Source organism: Melospiza melodia, chromosome 4 (genome assembly GCF_035770615.1).
Source record: "Melospiza melodia melodia isolate bMelMel2 chromosome 4, bMelMel2.pri, whole genome shotgun sequence".
Classification (NCBI taxonomy): Eukaryota; Metazoa; Chordata; class Aves; order Passeriformes; family Passerellidae; genus Melospiza; species Melospiza melodia.
In genome coordinates this window covers 82057413-82078863 of record NC_086197.1, presented here as the reverse complement: position 1 = coordinate 82078863, position 21451 = coordinate 82057413, and the positions used below count along the sequence as shown (strand labels likewise).

Sequence of the window (21451 nt, the reverse complement as noted above, 5' to 3'; positions counted from 1 at the left end):
TGAAGAAAGAAAAAGGTCAGGAAGGTGATCAATGATTTGGAGCGTGGGACCTGTGTGGAGAGGCTGAGAAAGCTGGGATAGTTCAAACTGGAAAAGAGGAGGCTCATGGGAATCTTATCAATTTATAAGTACCTGATGGAGGGGAATAAAGAACAGAGAGCCAGATGCTTCTCAGTTATGCTCTAGAAGGATAAGTAATGGGCACAAAATGAAATACAGGAAATTAATTCTGTTTAGACAAAGGACAAGGCTTTTTTTATTGTGAGAGTGTCAAACATGGACATGAATTGCTCAGGGAGATTGTGGAGTCTTATCCTTGCAGACGTTCAAAACTTGATTGTACCTAGTCCTGGGAAATCTGCTTGAGGTGACCCTACTCTGCTGTTGGACTAGATGAGCTAAGAAAGTTCCTGGCCATCTTAACAATTCTGGTTCTGACAGAAAGTCTGAGAGAAAGTAAGAGAGACATCTCCCCTCCATTAGGGTTCAGGCAGCCAGTGGAGCGACCATAATCTTTTCTAAAAAGAAGAGTCATGCAATCTTATGTATGATAACATGATTATCCTGCCGTTAATGCAGCAGTAGTTCAGAGATGACACTGCTGGATTGAGCCATTACATTTAAAATTGTTTGGGAGCTGACTGCTTTAAAGTTTCACAGAATTCACATGCTTTTCATATCTTTAGTGGAAAGATTTTTGTAGTGCTTCTTTATTTTTATTTGCTAGTAGAATGAGAACAACTTTTTGCAAAAGGCATCCACACATCTGAGTGGAAATTCTATTCCTCTTAGTGAAAAAGTCATTTACAGTAACCATATTTTTTATGAAACTACCCCTTATCTACTATGGGACTAGCACTACTTGCTGTGGAGACACAAACACTGGCATGTGATTGATGATGGTGGTCCCACAAAAACTGGTTTTACCAATTACTGCACTGAGGAAATGTGACCAGAGAAGTTCAATAGGTTGACATGTATGTTTTCCCCTGACTACTTTTCTGCATTTCACAGACTTTGCTTACTACTATTAGTTAATGTTAAGGATAGAGGCCACCCATAAAAATAGCTTACCTATTTCTGTTTCACTGCTACATTTTGCACCCAAAGTGTGAAGAAAGCCAGAATGTTTGTTAGCACAACTCTCCCTCAGTATTCCCCTCATTCCCCTGGTACAGATCCAGAGGCAGAAGAACCCAGACTCTTAATGCTTAATGCTGCCATCTAGCTAATAGTTGCTGCTCACAGCAGGAGGAATTCCACCTTCTGAGAGCTGGCTCACTAGGGAGATAACTGACATCTTTAAAGATCCTTTCCTAAATTTGCAGTACCAGGCACTTCAAAATATTGATAATGGACTAGAGCCTTTCACCATTCTAAACCCAGCTCTGCTCTGTTCATACAGTGAGAATCAGGTTGGCTGCCTGAGTTTTTTGAGTTTTCATACAGGGCTTTGAAAACTTGCCACTGCTAATGAGCAAGGCCTAGAGCAGGGTGGACACAGCCCCAGCTGCCATCATTTTAGAGCTGCATGGCCTTTCTGTGTGCCAGTCCAGCCTTTGTCCCCCTGGCCCCTAATACTTCCTTGCTCAGTAGTTCCCTTGTCTTCCCTGGTACCAGGTCCTGTGGGTATGCAGGGAGTGAGAGAAGGACCTGATCCACACAAAATCTGATGTCCCTTCCCTCCTCCAGCCTGCCTTCCCAGGAGGCCCTGATCAGACTCCAGAAATTTGGCTCTCACATGGTGAAGCCTTTTTTGTTTAATTTTAGCAAGTGCTAGTGGTAGGCTTTTGTATGTTTTTCACAGCCTTAACTGTGACAACAACCACTGAGACTATGCACCTATCTGCATCTAGATAGTCTAAAAAAATTTATTTCAGACAGATGTGAACCACCTATATGTGGCTGCAAGCTGTAAACAGAAGCAACCTGCGAGAGCAATGTACACTTCGGCATCAGCCCACCCGCCACCTCAGACATGCACGGTTTCGGAGGCATCCTATTCTGGGGCCATTTGAGATGCCTCTCATTCCTCCACCAACACTTGGCAGAGGGTGCCAGCGAGGCTCGGGGTCGACGGCGAGCACAGCGTCCGCTCTGTCCGTCCAGCACGGAGTCCCGCCGTGTGTCCGAGCCGGCTGGCGAGCGGCGGCCGCGTTTCCCGGGACGCGGGGCAAGGCAGGGCCCGAGCGGAGCAGCGCTGCTGAGGGCTCCCTGCCGCTGGTCGCTGGGAGCAGAGCAGCCGAACCGAGCCGTGCCGAGCCGTGCACCGGGCTGCGTTGGCAGCTGCGGTGTTACAGGAGCCGGCCCAGCCCCGTCCCGGACCCTGGCGGGTCGCTGCGCTCGCCGGGGCGGGCGGAGATGTTAGCCCGGCCCCGGTCCCGCCCCTGCCTCCGCCGGGAGCCGCTCGGAGCAATTCCCACGGCAACCCAGGCTCGACCCCCTTCCCAAACCCCGCCTCTGCTCCCCGCCCCGCCGCTCCCGCCCGGCGGCCGCCGCGGGTCGGAAACAGTCCGTGTGTAAACTCGACGTGTCCGGAAAGGTGCGCGCCGCTCCCCGCCTCGCTCCGTGCCCGGCCGCGGGGCGCGCCCGCCGAGAGCGATGCTGGACCCTTCCTCCAGCGAGGAGGAGTCCGATGAGCTGCTGGAAGAGGAGCGGCGGGACGTGCTGGTGGCGGCGGGCGGCGGCTCGCCGCGCTCGCTGCCGCAGCCGCCCCGGGACTCGCGGGGCAGGGAGGCCGGGGCGGCACGGGCAGCCAGCCCCAGCCCTTCGGTGCTGAGCGAGGGCCGGGATGAGCAGGAGCGCCTGCAGCGAGAGGAGCGGGAGAAGCGGCTCCGGCTGCAGCTCTACGTGTTCATCGCGAGGTGCATCGCGCACCCCTTCAACGCCAAGCAGCCCACGGACATGGCCCGCCGGCAGCAGAAGGTGAGCCCCCGCCTCCCCGCTCCCCTGCCCCGCCGTGTGCGCTCGTTCCCCGCGGGCCGTCCCGCGCCGTCCGTCCCGCCCGTGCCGCCGCCGCGCCGCTCCGGCCCGCAACAGGTGCGCGGGGCCGCGGCTGCGGCCGGCACGGCGCGGGGAGCGGCTGCTGCAGGGCTGGCTGTCAGCGCGCCCTGCCCCGCGCACGCCCTCTGCTCAGAAACCCGTCCGGCAGCGGGGGTGAAGTCGTGTAAGTTTGTAGAGTTGCGCTCGAAGTCGCCGTGCGAAGGGCACAGGAGCGCGGGGAGCGGGCGCGCTGGGGCCGGGCTGCGCTGAGGATTTATTCCTGCTTCTCGGCCGTGCCTGATGGGTGGAATTAAACCTTCCAGAGGTGCCTCCTGCCGCTCGCGTTCTGACCGTCTGTACCCAACCCGAGCAAATTAAGCCATGAAACACAGGTGAACGAGAAAACTATTTTGTGTCATGAATTACTGACTGTTCTCTCTGTACGCAGAAGCAATCAACATGCGTGCTTGTGGTGATAATGCCCTGCTAATGAAGGGTGACCTAAGTTGTTCTCTGTGTCTTATACGTGAAAGACAAGCTTTTGAGAACTGGCAGGTGTGCGTAGGTATTTATGCTTATTCTCTCTTATTTTGAGCTGTTGAATAAGTAGAATACCTAAAGTTTTGGATTAAGGCATTACATTTCCAGATAACAACTTAAAAGCTCCGTTCTTGAAATGCTTGGTCTAAAAATTGTGGTTTTGCTTTCAGTTACATAAACAAACTAATCCAAAACAAAAGAAACAAACAAAAACCCCGTTTTACATCACTTTCTAGAAGGACAGTGATAGGACACAAAAATTATTTAATTCTACGTGGCTTTTATGATTTTTATACTTCCATATGTCTAAGGGTTTGTAAAATCCAGTTCTAAATGTTGTGGCATAACTGAAGTATGCCTTTTGTAGGTAATTGTGTTTAGTGAATTCTCAAACAAGTTAATGTGGCAACATAGTAGTAATAACATTGTTTCCGGAAGATTATTTTGTTTTTATTAAGTGTTAGGTACTTAAACTCTAGAGCCTGAATAGAGGTATTTTGTAAACAGAAAGCCAAAAACATCTGAAATAATAACTTTCAACCCACTGGAAATTCCCTAGCCAAACATGGAATCATCATAGAAACTATATTTTTAAGAGATATCTGGATCCCTCTAAGTGTGACTTCCCACTGGACAAAGCCAAAGCAGACTTGATGTAGTGTTGATATCAAGCTAGGTTTAAGCAGGAGGCTCAGAAGCCTCCGGGGGTGAGATCTCACAACCTGTCTGTGTGACCTGCTCTACTGCTCCATTGCCCTTCTCTTGATTAAAGTTTCCTAATCAGCTTCCAAGTTGCAGCTTGTGGCCATCAATTGCAGAAAATACTGAGCATTTAGAAGTTCTCACTGATCTAAGTCACTAAGTATAGGAACTGTTTTAAAAATAACTACTGTATTAATTAGTTTTATTAATAAAATGTATGAAAAGAGATTACTGGTGTGCAGCAAATGCAGAAATAAAACTGTTGTGGATTTAACTATGAGCAATGAACAGACTGATTGACAAAATTGACTTGATACCTACAATTAAATATTGCTCTTACTAATTACTATTCTTAAGTGAACTCTAGATTTTGCTTTAATTGCTGTATGTACAAAGCTACTTTTGTCATATTTAGGAATTCAGCTGCAGAACAAGGATGACTTGTCTTTTCCTGGTCAGGAAATAGTGTATTTAAATAAGGCATAACACAAAAAATAAGTCTCCTGAGGAGTTGCACTTCTTTGTAGGCCTAATGAAATGCACATAACCATCCTTCCTCTCATTTGACAATTTTGTATGTGTTACCCAGTAAATTATTGCATGTAGGGTAATGGAACTGGTCATGAGTTTTGAGAGTTCAGAGAACCTGCTTTGATAGTTTGGGATTGCTGAGAGATGTCTGAAGGAGCGCTCGTTCATGTATGACTTCTGTTCTCTGCACTGCCCTGTGGCCTCATGTCAGCCTTGGGAATGAGAGCACAACCACCTGCCCTAAACCATGTCCTGAAGGAAGACACTTTGGCAGGTGTCACAGGGGGTCCGGAGAAGAGATGACTGAGAGGGGACCTTGTCAATGAAGGGAGGATGTCAAGAGGATGCTCTTCTTCATGGTGCAAAGTAGTAAGATGAGGCAGCAGGCAGAAACTGATGCACAGAAGTTGCATCTGAATATGAGAAAGAACTTCTTTACTGGAGTATGAGGAAGAACTTCTTTACTGAGCGGGTGATTGCACACAGGAACAGATTGCCCAGAGAGGCTGTGGAGTCTCCCTGACTGGAGATGTTCAAGAACCATCTGGATGCAATCCTGTGCCATGTGCTCTGGGATGACCCTGCTTAAACAGCGAGCTTGAACCACATGATCCACTCTTGCCCCTTCCAACTTTACCCATTATGTGACTCATATTCTCTGGGATAAAATAAGATATTATTTTATCCTAAATTAATTTTCTATCTGCTAAGATAGGATATAGACTTGATCTCTTGCTCTTTTGCTTCACTTGTGACTTGCGTGACAGCATGTGGCTGGCTGTCCACTGCGAGCTGGCCTGAGGTTCCTTCCCTGTGTTGTGTCACTGGAGCAGTTGGCTGCAGCATGCCCTGTCCATCGTGGGTTATCCAAGGTACGGTTTGGAATGAGAGCTGTGATGCTGTGTCATTTCAGCTTGTGAACTCCTTGTAGTGCTTTTGCACCAGCAGTCTTTCAAGAACCTAATAATAGTATCCACCCTGCTTAAGAGCAGAAGTAATTTGTTCTTTCTGCCAGTTCATTTGGCATATTGCTGAGCAAATATTGAGGAATGCAATTTGCTTCCTTTTTAATGTGGAACATATTTTTCAGTAAGGGAATGAGATGGAATTCATATATCAAGTATCTTGAACTGCGTTGTAATATAAGTAAGGAAATGGGTTACAGTATGGCTGGCTTCTTATGTTCTTGCTTTAGTATCAAATTAAAATATACTGTATGATATCTTTAAACCACCATACTTAATGACTCTGTTATACTAATTAAAGGATTTTGAATACAGACAGTGTTTCACTCCTCTGTTGTCCTTCTTCCTTCTTTCTTCTTGCTAAGGAAAATTAGCTCTGCTGTATTGTGATAGATAAGGTTATCTAAAAAAGAAAATCAAACTTTAAGAAAAAGCAAGAACTAGCATAATTTGCCGGAGTCCATCAATTCCTCTATCTTGCTTTTAATGATAAATTCAACATAATGTAGCCCAGGGTTTGCTGTGTCACTTTTATAATATGTCTCTTTGGTTTTTTCCTTAGTCTCTAGGATGCATATGTGATAGAAATATTCTTTTTTTAACTGTTCAGAGTTAGTTGATGACCTGCTATTATATCCTACCTTACTTTGGTTGCTGGTAGATTTTTGATAGAGAATGCGGAATAATCAAATATTAGAGGTGTGGAATGGAAGCATGGTGTTGTTTTTCAAGGTGAGGTAGCATATCCTGTTGAAGATGGAGTTAGCTCTACAGAGAAGGGCTAGTATGTATTTAGTAACATATTTTGAATAGGTATTTGTGAACATTTAGTCGTGTATTTTCCACCTTTCAGAGAAATATTGATGCATCATTGCATATTGTTATTTTATAAAGCAAATTTTGTCTCTCCCTGGTTTAAAGAGACTGTCACTTTTTTGTCCTACCACTTTTTGATGAGTCCCCTCAAACATAGATCCCCAAATTTTTCTTCTGCCTCTTTACACCTCCTTGTTTCTAGTCCCAACAATGAGAAGACAATCGTTAACTAAGCCCATTCCTCTTTCTTCTGTTCTCCTAGCCCAGCCAAACCGAATCTCAAACCACCAGATTGAGATTTAGTGAAAAAAATTCACTTGTCACTGTCTTCCATCAAGGGAAAGGGGTGTGTGTGAACATATATTATATATATGAGTATATATGTACTGAGTGATTAGATGATGACCCTGGTAACTGCTGTCCATACCAATCAGTTGTACACCCATATGTACCCACCCAAGGCAGGTTCTGTATCTGGGAGGTGAATCAGAGTTAAAGTTCCTGGGGAAGGAAGGGACAGCAAAGTGCTACAATTAACTCACAAAAAAAAAAAAAAAAAAAAAAAAAAAAAAAAAAAAAAAGCAGTGTTTTCTGTTTTTCCTGTGTTTTTCTTTCTCAACATTTTAGAATTTCCTCTAGTAATCAAGTAGCCACACAGAAATCTAAGACTAATGGAGAAGTAGCTAGGCTACTCCTAGGCTAAAAAAGATTTTTAATGTATGAAAAGCTTAGTGCATCAGAGCTGATAATTCAAGTCTTGCTTTCATAGGTGATAGCATTAGAAGTAATTGATCTGGCCATGTAGAATTCATAACTGAGTTTACTTCCTGAATACTTGATGACCTATTTTCCTTCCATTCCTTCTCTCCCATCCAGCTACTAAATCATGAGTAGATCAAAAGCATTGACTTCTAGCTAATTCTCAAAAGTAGGAGCAGTAGTCAGTGATTCATTTTCATCTGAATTTTGTGCATTCATTCTTTCTTCTTTCTTGGGCCTTATCTTAAAGGAGAGATTTATAATGATACTACATAACACTGTCAGGAAATACTGGTTGTGGGGATAGACTTCATTCTCTGGACTGCAGTTTTATTCCCAATGTTTGTCTTTCTTCTGTCTCAAGCCCTATATCTCCTTGCTTTTGAGCTGGTGGTATATATCTACTTATTTATTGGCAAAGCATGTTTTGGGAAAGAAAAATTGTCTCTTGGCCTCTGAACATGCTTCATTAGATGATGCTTTCTGCACTGCTAAGGTAGCAAGGAGAATACATCCAAACCCATGGTTTTCAGAAACTCTAGACACATTTCAGAGAAAAAAATATAGCTATAAAACTTGTTCATCTGGTCAAAATTCTGCTGAAGATCTTTCTAGGAACATATCTTCCAATTCTACCTTCATTGCTTACTTTACAAATTTCACTTCTTTTTGTAGTGTTATAGAAAGTAATTTAAAATCAAGTTTATTTCATTTTTTTTCCCCATAGCACCTTGTCATCATGCTCTAAGCTGTGTATAGTTTTTTTTTTCAGTCAAATGAGTACAGAGAGTTCTGGTAAATCCTGTCAAAACCCATAATAGGGTAGCCTACAGACCTGTCTACATGTTGAGGCAAGGTTATTCACAAATAGATCTTTCTACCCCTGTGAGAACCAGCTGTTTGGGGAAGAAGTTGGTTTTGCCTGCAGTAGGAAAGTTGGTCCCCATGGGCAATTGAATCAGCCATGACCGAAGAAGTACTGAAGGGTGATGAGAGAAGCAAAACCTCCTAGTAATCAGCACCACTTCAGAAATGACAACCCATCAGAGTTCTGTTCTGATCTTAAATTCTTCTTCTGGCCCACCAGCTCAGCATTGATCAGTGTGGCTTGGCCAGGCGGTGTGCTGGGAAAACCACGTGTTGGTAAACAGCTGTGTAATGAAGTGAACACGTTTGGACAGTCTGCAAACCTCTCATGGTCTACTGTGATGAAAAATTTATTACTCTCTTCTTTTGCCTGCTTTTTTTTCCCTTGTTTTCAATGCCTATTTTACCCATACTTGCCTTTGAAATTTGAGTAGTTATTATTATTGGATGGGACAATTTTATTTTTTGTTTTCTGAATGCATGACCTCAGAGTCTTTTTTTCTGTCACCTGCACAGTTTGACAAATGTGCTAACTCTGTTGGCAAATACCCCATTTGAAGTGCCTGTGGAAGACTAATTATTAGGGCTTTTTTCTACAGGGGAGCTGACAGGAGGAAAGTTTGAAGGATCAGTTGATTGCCGCTCTCTCTTCAGGGACTCTATGGGGGAATTGTCTGGCTGGGCTGCCTTGCATTTCTAAGCCCTTTGCAGCTGTTATTCTCAAGCATTTTGTGTATCTGAACTGGTGTAAGTGGTGATTGAGAGGCAGAAATACCAAATCAACTCATCTTGTCTTTAATACTTTCTCAGACATCATCTGTGAAATATACTCACTGATGCTGTGGAGTATATTTATATAAGCTGGGGAAAACACTTTTTTCCCCTCTGAACCACACTGCTTTACCTGCCCGAGGTGCAATATCTCAAAATATCAATTATTACATGCTGTCTTTAAGTGTACACTATTGCCAGAACAGAAAATACTGTTTGGTTGCTAGTTTACTATTAATTGAGCAGCGTAGTTTTTCCCCCTTGCTCCCCCATGCAAACCTGTTGTTCCCTTTCCTTTTTCATGCTGGTTATTAGAGTCAGTTTTTCTCTTTCTGGCTTTGTACCATTTCTTTTTAATACTAGTGAATATCATCCTGAAGTTGCTTTCAGTATGTATTGGTTTGCTTTTTTAATGTACCTTTGTATTTGTGTTCTTCTGTCCCATTATCCTTGTTTTTACCTTGTGTGTAGATGTCCCTTACTTTGCTAGCTTAACATATCCCTGCCTCCTGCTGCTGCCCTTGCTGCAAGTGGAGAGCTGATAGCTCAGGGACAAGACTTGCTTTAGTGACCAAGGAGGTGTCCCTAGAGGAGATGGGATGGTGTGTTTGTGGTCTGCTAGGAAAGTGCTTGGCTCTCCACCTCGCCTCTGCTCATTGAGGGGTGTGTTTTGGGGTGTTTGTCTTTATGCCTTGACTCTGCTTCACTGTTTAGTTGTACTGAGCCCTAGTTAGTATGTTGCTCTCTCTGAACCAGGTGCCAATCTCTATGGCTTTTTAACGTTTAATCCTGTTAAGAATAAGAAGCTTGACTAGGCCAATATTCAATTAGCAACCAATTTATTATTTAATATGGTAAAACATGAGCAATACAGCGCAGGGTACAGTGGGGGAAGTTTTTCCCTCCAACTGCACACCGATAATTGATGGTTACAGGTATTTATAGGGGTGCTCATCAACTCATCAGTTTTTTTCAGCAGTTTCTATTTCCAATCTTTTACTCATCAGCAATTTTTATTCCAAATTATTACATCACAATTCTATACACTATTGTGATTTTAATTTCTCAGGATGTATCTCAAAGGAGTATCCCCAGATGGTGACAGTCCAGTTTCCGAAAGAAGAAAGACGAATCCCATCTGGTGGGGATTCCAGCTCCCCAGATGTGGGTCCACCTTTTAATTGCTGAGACTATAAATCTCATAACAGTGATGTCCAGCTTCCCTTTGGTCAAAACCATAAACCCTTGAGGTGATGTTCATCTTCCTTTCTCAAGCTGTTTTTCTCTGCTTCAATAAGGCGTGAGATAAGCATATTTTCTTTATATATATTTCAAAGCTATAGTTTCAAGGATACAAGTAACATTCTAAAATTATACTTCAAAAGGTTATTATTGCAGAGCTTTTCATGGATTAAATACAAGCAAAAAGCAACATCTTTAACACCTTAATTCCAGTGCTCCTAAATCAACCAGGGTTAATTGCAAACAAAAGATAGGTTCAAAGGCCTTTTTCCATGCTTTATTTTCCTCAGTTATTATTAGAATTCACTGCTCTCCCATTGTCGGGGTCCACACATGAATGAATGCTTTGCATTCACAAATACACACATCGCCTGTTTGTACCTGACACGAAACACAGCTTTGCATCTCACAATCCTGAAGCTGGTTTTCATATAGGGTTTTTTTGGCCCATTAGCTGCAGACATGCCTTCTATATTTCTTTCCAAGTTACTCCCCTCGCTGCCAGCTGATGGCAGTGGCACGCACAGGTCTGGCACTCAGACTGTCTGGGACGTCTGGCTCTTGCCATTCAGGATGGGAGGCAGGGTGAGGAGCAGAGTCTGCTCAAGTCCTCCTCATTTGCCTAGTGCCTGTCTCCAGTGCCCATTCCTGCCTAGAAGTGCTGGCACTGAGTTGAAAGCAGCCCAGTTCTTGTGCATTGCAGCTGATTCCCCCAGGTTTCAGAATAGCAGCTGTGAAAAGGCAGTTTTCAGTTTGTTGCTGTGTGTGGGAAACCCTGAGCAGCAGGAGAAATAGTGTGTTTGCATGTCAGTACCAGGCTGCATCAGCTTAAGCTTGCATTTTGAAGGTTATTTTCTCAGCCATAAGCATTGAAGGCTTTTCATTTTGTATTTAAAACTCCCTAGAAGTTGATGGTACTTGCTCAATAGAATTTATTTCCAGTTCTTATTTATTTTGCAGTGAGGAGATAAAGCATATGCTTCTCTTCAAATGTGACTGCTTGTATGCATGAGTTCAAGAATGTTATTGAGTGTTTTTCCTGTCAGGAAGGGGAAAAGCATTAATTAATAGCATTGTAAAGAATGAACAGAGCTACAGTGAGTACTTCTTTAAAAATGTGACCTGGTGAATCAAAATTAGAAAAAGAGAAGGCGATTATACAAGAATTTTTCTGCAACTTTGTTTCAATTTTTTTCTTAACCATTAATTATTCATTTGTGTTCAATTGTCTTGTATGTAGGGTTTTAGAAATAGAAGCTGGCAGCTTCTGTTTAATGAAAGTGCTGGAGGGACACTGAGTGATAGACACAAAAAGAGTCCTTAGGATAATACTTTGAGTAGACTTGTTTGGGCCGTAGAGAAGGATGTGGAAGGAAGGACAAACACACAGGGCATAAATGAGGCTCCTGAAGAGATGGTGTACATCTACAGTGATTAGAGGAGAAATAGCCACCAGTGATGGAGAGTTTCATGGACTAAGTTGAAGGTGTTGAGAAAGTGTATGGAACCAAATTAATTTTGGAATAGAGTAACTGTTCAGCAAGGACAATGACAGTTAAAGAGGAATGAATTTGTAGTAGAGAAATCCATTGGTCATGAGAGTTATGCTTTTCAGTATTAAACAGAAATGAAGGAGGAATATCTTGGGGAGTGAATTTGCAAGAAAGAGATTGGTCTAGAAAAAAGGAAAATGATTAAACTGGTAAATAAGGGAATAGTCTCAAAATCCATGCTAGTGTAATACAGAATCACTAGGACGACGACCTGGTGAGAAAAATGGTATGCAGAAGTTGGACTGCATGAAAATCAAAGCAGTAGCATATAGTGCACTGGGGAAAACTTTTTTCTGGAGAAGGTTTGAGTTGTTTTATATGTTTAGATTTTTCTAATGGTGAATTAATGAGTTTTCTTTTTCTAAGAAAAAATTCACCTTCAGGCAGTCTAGGCCAAATGTTTATCTTGCTGGCTTTTGCTGGGAAACATCCCCAGTTTGTGCCTATTGCTCATAAATTCCTTGATTTATTTGTAAATTATGAATTCTGAGGCCTTGTGGCAAGGTTATTTCTTATTCAGAAGTGTTCTAAAAATGTTTTTCCACTCCAACTATTTAATACACCACATAGGTATTATTGCTAAAATATTTATATTGACGATTTACTTTTTTTTTATTATTTTGACCTTCTTATGGATAGAGCATAGGCAAAAAGAAATAAAAAAAGGTAAGAGGTTGTTTGGTATAGATCTGATATTAAATCATAGAAATCAGTTCGCCTTTCTCTTCCTTCCTACAGTGCCATTAATAGGCAGAGGATTTTTCAGTCTTTCACCTGTGGGGATTTAAGAGTAAATAGTGACAGTATGTTGAGATGGAAGTTAACAAACTCCGTTAGAATTTTTTATTTGTAGTAATATTCAGCTAGCTGTTGGAGTATTTGCCTGAATGGACACTTGGATTCCGCTTGCAGTGACTTAAATCCAAATGCAGTGTCATTCTCATAGCCACACATGTGTTACACACAGTAGAGATTCTGGGCATACTGGTACATGGTTATGAAGCAGTTAGATGTGTTTTAGCTTAAATATTCTATGATACAAGTTCTGAAAATCTTGTTTATATGACTTTGGGTTCTTTTCAGTATACTTTGTCTCCCACATTAATTTACTTTAAAAACACTTCTTGAAATTAAGAACAGCTTTTAAAGTTGTCTTTCTCTGCCATCCAAAGTTTTTAGGTACTTAATAACTTCATATTCTCAGGGCTTTTTCTGTGATAATAAATGTTACAAGATTATATAAATTGTACATAAAGCTATTATAAGACTAACTGTGTTTTGTGAATAAAAGCCTTCTTTTTTATCACCTGGAGTATAAACACCCAAATATCCTACAGTGGAAAGCTGAAAATTACAGGATCCAGCTGTGTGTGCATATATATTGATGTGTTTTGCTCCTGTGTTGCTGAAAAGGAAGTGTTGTTCTTAGCTGTGTAATGTAAAGCTAATCTGTTTGTTCTGCAGATCACAGACCCACTGATTCCAGACTGTGTGAGTATTTTTGTGTGTGGTTCTCTCTCTCTCACACACCCTGAGTGTAGGATGTACCTTACAGGACTTCTGTTGGAGCCAGATGAAAGTTTGTTTGTCTCCTGTTTGCCCCCACAGCCCAGGGTGGGGAATGCTGAAAACCTCTTTTCTTGTTGAGTTGCCCGCAAGGTCAGTGGCATGCTGTGAGCAGAGCTGCTGGTGTCTTTGCTTGACTCTTCCTCAAACTTTAATTGGAGCAACTGGATTACACCAGTCTTTCTGCTGCTTTAATATCCCTTACTCTCTGTAGATGAAAAACCCCTCCTAAGTAGGAGAAGTATTATTTATTTAAAATAATAAAATTATTCAGATTATTACTAAACCTGTAGCTGGTTTATGTGTTCTGGATATTTAAACTCTAATGGTTTATTAACCCATTGATTGCTAACAACATTTGGTCAGAACTCAGTCCAGAATGGCCTTCAAGAGGCCACAGAGGCATGACAAAATCAGCAAACTGGGTAAAGCTTCCATACATGACCCACTTGGTGTATTACAGGCTGAGTCTGTTACAAGTGCACTTAACTGTAGAAAGCAGCACAAATGGGTATGAGACTTTATGGGCTGGTAGTTTCTGTTTCACTGTACAGATGCACTTTTCTGGTGTCACTCTGCTTGCCAGTGTAGATGTGACTTCAGAGAGTCAGAGAGATTTAATATACAGCAATTAATACAGAGTCCAGAAAGAGAGATGGAACCTAAATGAGATAAATAGCACAACAGGGACGAAGAGTCTCCTTTCTGAGCCATTAAAGCAGGACAGCATATGCAATGCAAACATAAAAACAGCTGAAATAACAAAGTAATAAGAGTCTTGCTATGTCTGAAGTTAATTAAGGGCAACAAACTGCCCCTAATTACTGAAAGTGTGGGCTTCTCAGCAAAGCTGCCTGGGATACTAATTAAAAGAACTGATTATAAGAAATAGAATGAATAATTAATGACTAAGAAATGGTTTTCAAGAGTATCTTCAGAGAGCAAATAATGTGCCCTTGGAAAATATTGTGACACACTGAGCCATCCCCTGAATCTAATCCTGGAGATAGACCTGAACTGACTTGCAAGTTTGCTGCGCTTATGCTTTCTAGTGCTGAGGCAGGGACTGATAGGGGCAGAATGACAGGTAAAATAGGAATAGTATTTCCATTTCAATATCAAATGCTCTCTTCAACTATTTTCTTAATGTATGACTTCAGCAGAACCTGCTTGTGAAACACGCCAGCGTAGCCATTCTGTTTCAATGGTTGGCTTTGCAGTAGCTCCCTGCTCACAGAGCTGAGAGAGGTCGCTGGTGCTTGCAGAGGCCCTCTGGGGAGCATCCTCTGTGTTGATCAGAAGCATGTGTGTTTGTAGCAACTGTTGGCTGTCAATTGTATGGGCCACCAAATGGACTGTGATTTTTTCAATGTCCTTGAAAAGACAGCAATATGGAAAATTTATCTGACAGAATAAAAATTGAAAGTTTAAAGATTTATATCCTTCTTAAGCTCAAATAATAAGGCTTTTTTTTAATCCTAAGCAGTTCTTTAAAGGAGCTAATCAGGGGTAAAGTTTTATCCAGGCATCCATTTGGGTATTCCCACCTAATTGGCACTCCTTAATTTATTCATTTGAACTGTTTTTAATAGCCTTAATCCTCAGTTACATTGACACATATATAGAAATTTAGATTAGAAATAAATAAAAATAAATGCTCAGAAGCATTAAACCCTAGGAGCAATTTCCTGTACTGGTTCTAAGTCTCTGCTGGAGGCTGAGGTGGGAGGCTGCAGGTAGCCCAGAGTGCTGGGGTGCACTTGAAGGGGACGTGGGTCTTGAAGTCTGGGCAATCAACCCACTGCTGTGTGGTGTCCATCTGAGACAGACGTGACATTTAATTCTCTATGATTGATCTGTGATCATTGTAGTGAGCCCCTCCTTATGTGGGATTCATGTTCACAGAGGGACCAAACCCAGAACCGAAAAATCCATGTCCTTTGGAGTGTCTTTTAGTTGTTCTGAGCTTCAGTAGAGCTATTGGGGCATCCTTGGTCCCATGAGGTTTCCCATGAGGTGTGTTGCAATGAATTGATTAATATCTGTTTGGTCCCATGAGGTTGTGTGCCCCAATGAATTGATTAATATCTGTTTGGTCCCATGAGGCTGTATGCTGTAACTCTGGATGTGTTCACGTCCTGGAAGAGGGATGTGAGCACAGTTGACTCCTGTGTGCTCCCAGTGAGACCATGATCCATGGCAGAGGCAGGAAGCCATAGGTACCATGGAAGGGGATTAGAATGAGTGTGCGCTGTACGTTATGATCTCATTAGTTTTAAAGTTACAATTAAGCATAAAATACTGAAATAGAAGTTACTTAATACTACTGCTTTTTCAGAAATGTCTTATTTGGTCTTTTTATTGTAGTAGAACTCGTAGATCGTCATTTCATTTCTTTAAAAACAAGCATCACACTCCCAACCCCCCAAACCAAGCCAATAAATCCAACATCCCAAACCCTGCAGATCTGTATTTCTGCCTTGGCTTTTGTAGCTTTTTCAAAGACAAAACTACTAAACCTTGTAGTAAGGAAGCAAAGATGTGTCATATGAATTGTGTTAAAAATAAAGATTTTATTTTTTTTATTAATATTGAGCTTTTAGAATTGATCTGATTCCTGAGGGCTAGGCCAGAGTTCATTCCGTTGAAATGAATACACTGAATTTCTAGTATTCTGTTTCTGTTCTTTAAGTTTCACAGGCATAAGACTTAAATATCTATTTGATTTTATATTCAGGATGGATTTGTACCTTGGCTGCAGACATTTGCTTTGAAAGCATACCTGTTCTCAGTGTGAAGGATAATTTGTTTTCCTAATTTGATTGAATTTGTGAGTTTTTTTCTGTAGTGGAAAAATAATGAGTCCAACAGGAAAACAACTATCTCAATTATGTAGCTTAAAAAAACAGTAAGAAAAAAATTCTCCTCCTGCACTGCACAGCTGTAGAGGTAGTGCTTACCTTTTACTCCGTGTGACTTTTTAGTGAGGCTGCAGAGCAGCCAACACAGCCATCATAAGTCACTTTTTAGGGGAAAAAAATTGATCTATTTTATTTCTAGTAGTGATGTGGTTAGGCTGAAACAGCTGTTTCATATTGGTGGTCAGACTAGCATTGCCTCAGTCAGTGCTAATAAGATAAATGGGGTAATGCCTATTGACTGTAATAGCTGGAGTAATGTGTCTGCTCAGAGATTGAGTGAAGAGATGTGAGGAGCTGCAGCTCTGAGCAATACACATGGTCAGTGATGCAAATCCATTTCTGTCTATAGTTCTGGAGAGCCTGGAAAATGGACAGAATTGCATAATAACATCAGAATAAGATAGCTAGCCTCTAACCTTTACTTTCTGAAAGGCTGAAGGATTCAGGGAGAAAATCAGTCATTTTGTCAATGGGGTGAACCCATCCTTGGAAAGGATGTGCATTTGTGTGTCTAAGGCACATGTCAGATATCATGTACTCACCACAGCCATTCATATGAATAAGTGAGCAAAACAGTACTTAAGGTACCAAAAATTGAAAACTATCTCAAATACTTGTAAGTAAATACTTGTAATGCTTGTAATGTAAATACTTGTAATGCTTTCTAATTTTGGGCCCAATAATTTTAAGCCAAATAAAGCATTAAAATAATATGTTGTTTGTTTGTTTTTTTTTTTTTCTGTTGCGTGTGCAGTCAATGCAGAAGAGTGAGAAAGATCAAGATGGACTAAACAAACCCTTTTTTGAGGAGGATTTGCTTGTCTGAGTTAGGGACACCATTTCTGATGCAGTAGCTTCTAAACAGTTTAATGTCTGTATTTGAAAATTGTGTTCATACAACTTAGGAAACCAAAATAAGGGTTTTTTGGAAGCACAAATAGGAGAGCTGTAGATTTTCCCTCAATATATTGTGTGAAAGCAAGTATTTTATTCCCCTGCCAGTTCACAGAATTCTTTTTGAATCACCAGATAGTTACCAGGGGACACATCTGCTGCCAGACAGCTCAGCTACTGTATTTGTGCCTTTGACAGAACATGCAATAAGCCAGGCTGACAAAGCCGCTGTGCCTCAGGTACACCAAGTAAACATGCTGGCAAATATCACGGCTGAATGAAATTTTGGATTTGCTATAGGATGGTAAGATTATATTGCAAAATTACTGGAAAGCTGATGAATGTATTCAACACACAGACAAGTTACTGTGTATCATACTTGAACTGCAAATGAGAAGGGACCTCCTGGGTTGAGTCAGTCTCATGTCCAAAAATAAGACATCTCGTCTCTTTTAGAAGTAGATGAACTTTCACTTAGTAGGTGGGGCTACTGTTTTTCCTTACTCTAATAGTTGTGAGACTTTTGTTTCCCAGACAAATGCATTTGCATGTTTGGTTTACACCCAGTTCCTGTTCTGTCGGCTCTGCCCTTCAGATGTAATAACAGCTTTTCCTTCCTGAAGGATTTAGTAGAGGGTGGCGTCTCATTCTGCTATATGAAACAATCCAGGTCTGAACCATCCCTCAGGCAGTAGTCTCTCTTCTTCTCTGACTATCCTAACTGTCTTTATCTGTAGGTTTTGCAGCTGGAATTAATGCCCCCATGTTCTCATGTCGCATGAACATGGTGCCTGGAGTGTGCTAAGGCAGTGCGTCTGAGCTTCAGCTTAGAGCAGCCAAGGAGAACAGAAATATTGCAGAAATTGTTGTGAGTCCTGGCCTGAAGCTTGGGATGCTGAATTTCACCCCATTTATGTTACCACAGCTCCTGTGGTGGCTTTTTTCCAGTACATTTTTTTATCCAGTACATTTTTTTAATCCACTCTGTGTGCTAGTGCATCCCAGCCCTGAATGCCAATATCAGTCTTCAGATTCAGAATATTTGTAATCATGTTGCTGTTCTCTCTGCCAACAACGTGGAAACACCGTATTTATAGTCAGTTTTCAGCTACTCTCTATTTCTCCTTTAACAGTTACCTTCACATTTTTGGAGGGTTTTTTTCCCTTTGTGACAGTATCTCCACCGTGTAACTGTTGTCTAGATAAGATCTACAGCCAGAAAGCAAGAGTAAAAAGAAAACAGATTACTTGATTTTTATAATCTTTTAAATTATTGTGGTAAATTGGCAAATTTTTAATCCTTCCTCTTCTGGGTCGGTTATTACTCCATTACTCTTACCCTGATTCTAACCTTATTTTTATATCCTTGTCCTGTGGAGTCTGTGCTTCTCTGCATATAGATACCTGCTGCCCTCTTTTGGGAAGGAGGATACTTTGGTCCATGCTGGACAGCTTTAGAAGAGTTTGAACACTGTCTCATTCAGGTCTCTCAGCTCTTCAGATGAATGAATTGACTAACTCTTCTTAATTCCTTGACATAGAGAATAAATTACCACTTCTCAATTTCCAGGCTAAAGAGATCTTCCTGACAAAATACAAACTACTGAGACCAGAGTTGTGTTCAATAACCATGCCTATCAGCAAGCTCTCAAAATAATTAAGTGCAGTGGTGATAAAGAACAAAACGTGTTCAGTGGCACAATTTGTATGAATTCACTTGCAGTGTTGCTGTGTTCTAATTTGTTTTTAGCCCAACTGCCATCAGTAGTCTTGAGTTCCTGGTTGTCCAGTAAGGTTCTAAAAAGGCTGTTCCTGGTATTCTGCCTGGCTACATTTGGCACACTGCAGAGCAGAGTTTACAAAACATCTGTTGGGTCAAGTGTTTCATTGACCACAGGAGGTTAAATGGTTAGGACATACTGATTTCTCTATCGAATCTGTATAGACTTGTGAATTTTCACTATACTTTTGCATATGACTTGAATGCTTGTAGCAGTCATGTGTAGCATGAATAACATGTATAACAGCAGCATTTGGAGTTGATCCTTCCCTCTAAAATGCTGAGCCAGTGTTTTTGTTTTGCAACCCACTGGCATGTATATACACAAGTTTTCTGTGCAACAGAAAACACAGACTGGTGCTTCCTTCCTAACTTTCCTTACTTTGACACCACAACTTTGTGGTTGAATAGAGCACAAGAGTGAGCTGCTTATGGCCCTGTGTCATCTTTTATTCTGCCTGTAGTGTGGTAATTCAGGCATCTCCCAGCATTGGAAAGTTGCAAGAACCTTGGCTTGTCTGCCTTACTCCTCCTTCTCAGCACTCCTAAGTAATGATTTTCGGAAAAGCTGTTATATAGTATATACTGTGGGTTTTTCTGAAGGTCAGTCATTTTTTCTGTGCTTCTTGAGAATGCTGCTTGTGCTTGTGCTGGGGACTAAGTGAATCACTTTGACAATCTTGGTCTTATTCTTCTGAGGTTTAACTGCACAAAGTTAAGCAAACCTCATTCACCACAGGTCATCCACTTCTCACACTCGGCAGCTGTACTGGATTTTATGGAATGGCACATGTATCCTTTGGTTTACATTTGCGTTGTCTGGTCCTTTGCACCAGAAGGAAGAAAAGCTTTAGAAAGGGAAAGCGTCCTGTCAAATTAAGTTGGTAGTCTTGGTAGAAGAGTGGAGAACTGGGAGTTATTGGAAGGAATAAGCTCTCTCTCTGGAAGCTCTGATTTTTGTGTGCTTCAATCCTTCATCATTATGCCTTCTGTGCAGAACAGGAAGAATATCAAAGTATTGCTCCTCTACTGTAACTTTGAAAATAATAGAAATACTGAAAGTTGGGTTCCATCTGAAGTCTGGAAAGGAAATTACATCTCTGGGATATCAGACTACCCCCTAGCTGACAGTGCAGTAGCTATGTGGTAAGTGTCAGCTCAGTTCCTCTGACACGTACGTAATCACTGTGCCATTTTCTTTCTGTGACAGTGAGAGAGATGGAGATCAGGAATCCTGTTCTGTTGTCTTTTGGCTCGATACATAAACTACCAGTCCAGTGTATACCAAAGTTTTTTTTAGGCAACTTTTGCATGATTGAAGATAAAAATTTATTCCTGACTTAAACTGGGAAGGCTGGGAGGCTTTCAGCCAATTTCCTTTCATTGTTTCCTTCATACATCTGATGTTATCTGGTCTGCCGTCATGTTGTTAAATGTGTGTGCTGTCCTGGAGCCACTTAACCTTTTCCCCTTTGCCCATGTGCTGTGCCCTGCTCAGATCCTGGCCTTCAGGGAACTCGAGCAGGGAAACTTCTGTGGTTCAGTGGGATTTTGCACAAGTAGATGCTCTGTGAATATACTGTGAAGTTGTAACTAAGAATTTATGGAGAGTAATAGCTTTAAGACTATTTTATCCTTTTCTTTTTTTTTTCTTTTTTTTCTTTTTTCTTTTTTTTTTTAATTTTCTTTTTTATCTTTAAGAAGGGGAACAAAAAAATGGTCACACTGCTAAGCTCTAATTAGAGTAGCTTTAGAGAGACCTGCTTGATTTGCCTTTTGAGCTCTGTGCTCTGTCAGGTAGGTTTTGATCAAATGCTTTCCTGCCAGCATTCAGTTGTTAGCATTCAGTATAAGTTAGTCACCAGTGAATTATGGTCTGTGATATGGTCCAGGTCCCATTGCTCTAGTTCTTTTCTCTTTATTGATTTCCATTCTCATTTTCATTATTGTCCTGGTCTCTCACTGCGTGCTTCCTAGTGCTTTTATTTTGTAGCTTTTCAGAATAAATGTCCATGAGTCATGATTTGAAATAAAATGCTAATAATGACATTATGCAACACTTTGAAATAAACATTTCTGAGATTGTTCCTTTTAAGTGGTAGACTTTGAGAAAAATCATACCACTTTGCAATGACAGGGCAGTAGGAATTAGAAAAAAAGAACAGGCTGGTAAACTTTAACATTTTAATTTAAATACCTCCTTGAATAGGTTTGCCAGCATCAGGAAGAGTGAGAAAATTTTCTGGGCCATTTCCTTTAAGCAGAAATTAAATCATAATTGGTGCAGAATTAAAAAATATGTAATTATATGGTTTTTCCTAATATACACAGATCTGATTAACGGCTAAATAGTGTTGCATTCCCTTTCACTATGGGTTTCTGTCTTTAGGAGTGTGCAAATGTTAAATGCTAGCTCCACCAAGTTGTCCAGAGGGACATAACATGGTACGGCCATAGAGCCAAACATTGTATTCAAATAGGTAAATTTGAGCATGGAGTATTGTGATATGAAAACTTGCCAATTTTTGACTGTTTCTAGTCAGCTCTTGGGTCTATAGTTCT

The 21451-nt window shown here is 41.3% G+C and overlaps 1 protein-coding gene across 8 annotated transcripts in view; it reads left to right on the top strand.

Annotated features, from left to right (window-relative positions):
* The first annotated feature begins 2502 nt into the window (after window positions 1-2502).
* CADPS2 (calcium dependent secretion activator 2) overlaps window positions 2503-21451 on the top strand; it is a 284524-nt gene continuing 265575 nt past the window's right edge. For all 8 annotated transcript variants that reach the window (XM_063155367.1, XM_063155366.1, XM_063155362.1 and 5 more), the window contains exon 1: window positions 2503-2925. In XM_063155367.1, coding sequence (XP_063011437.1) covers window positions 2602-2925 — 324 coding nt within the window. In that variant the 5' untranslated portion in view covers window positions 2503-2601. The remainder of the gene's footprint in view (window positions 2926-21451) is intronic.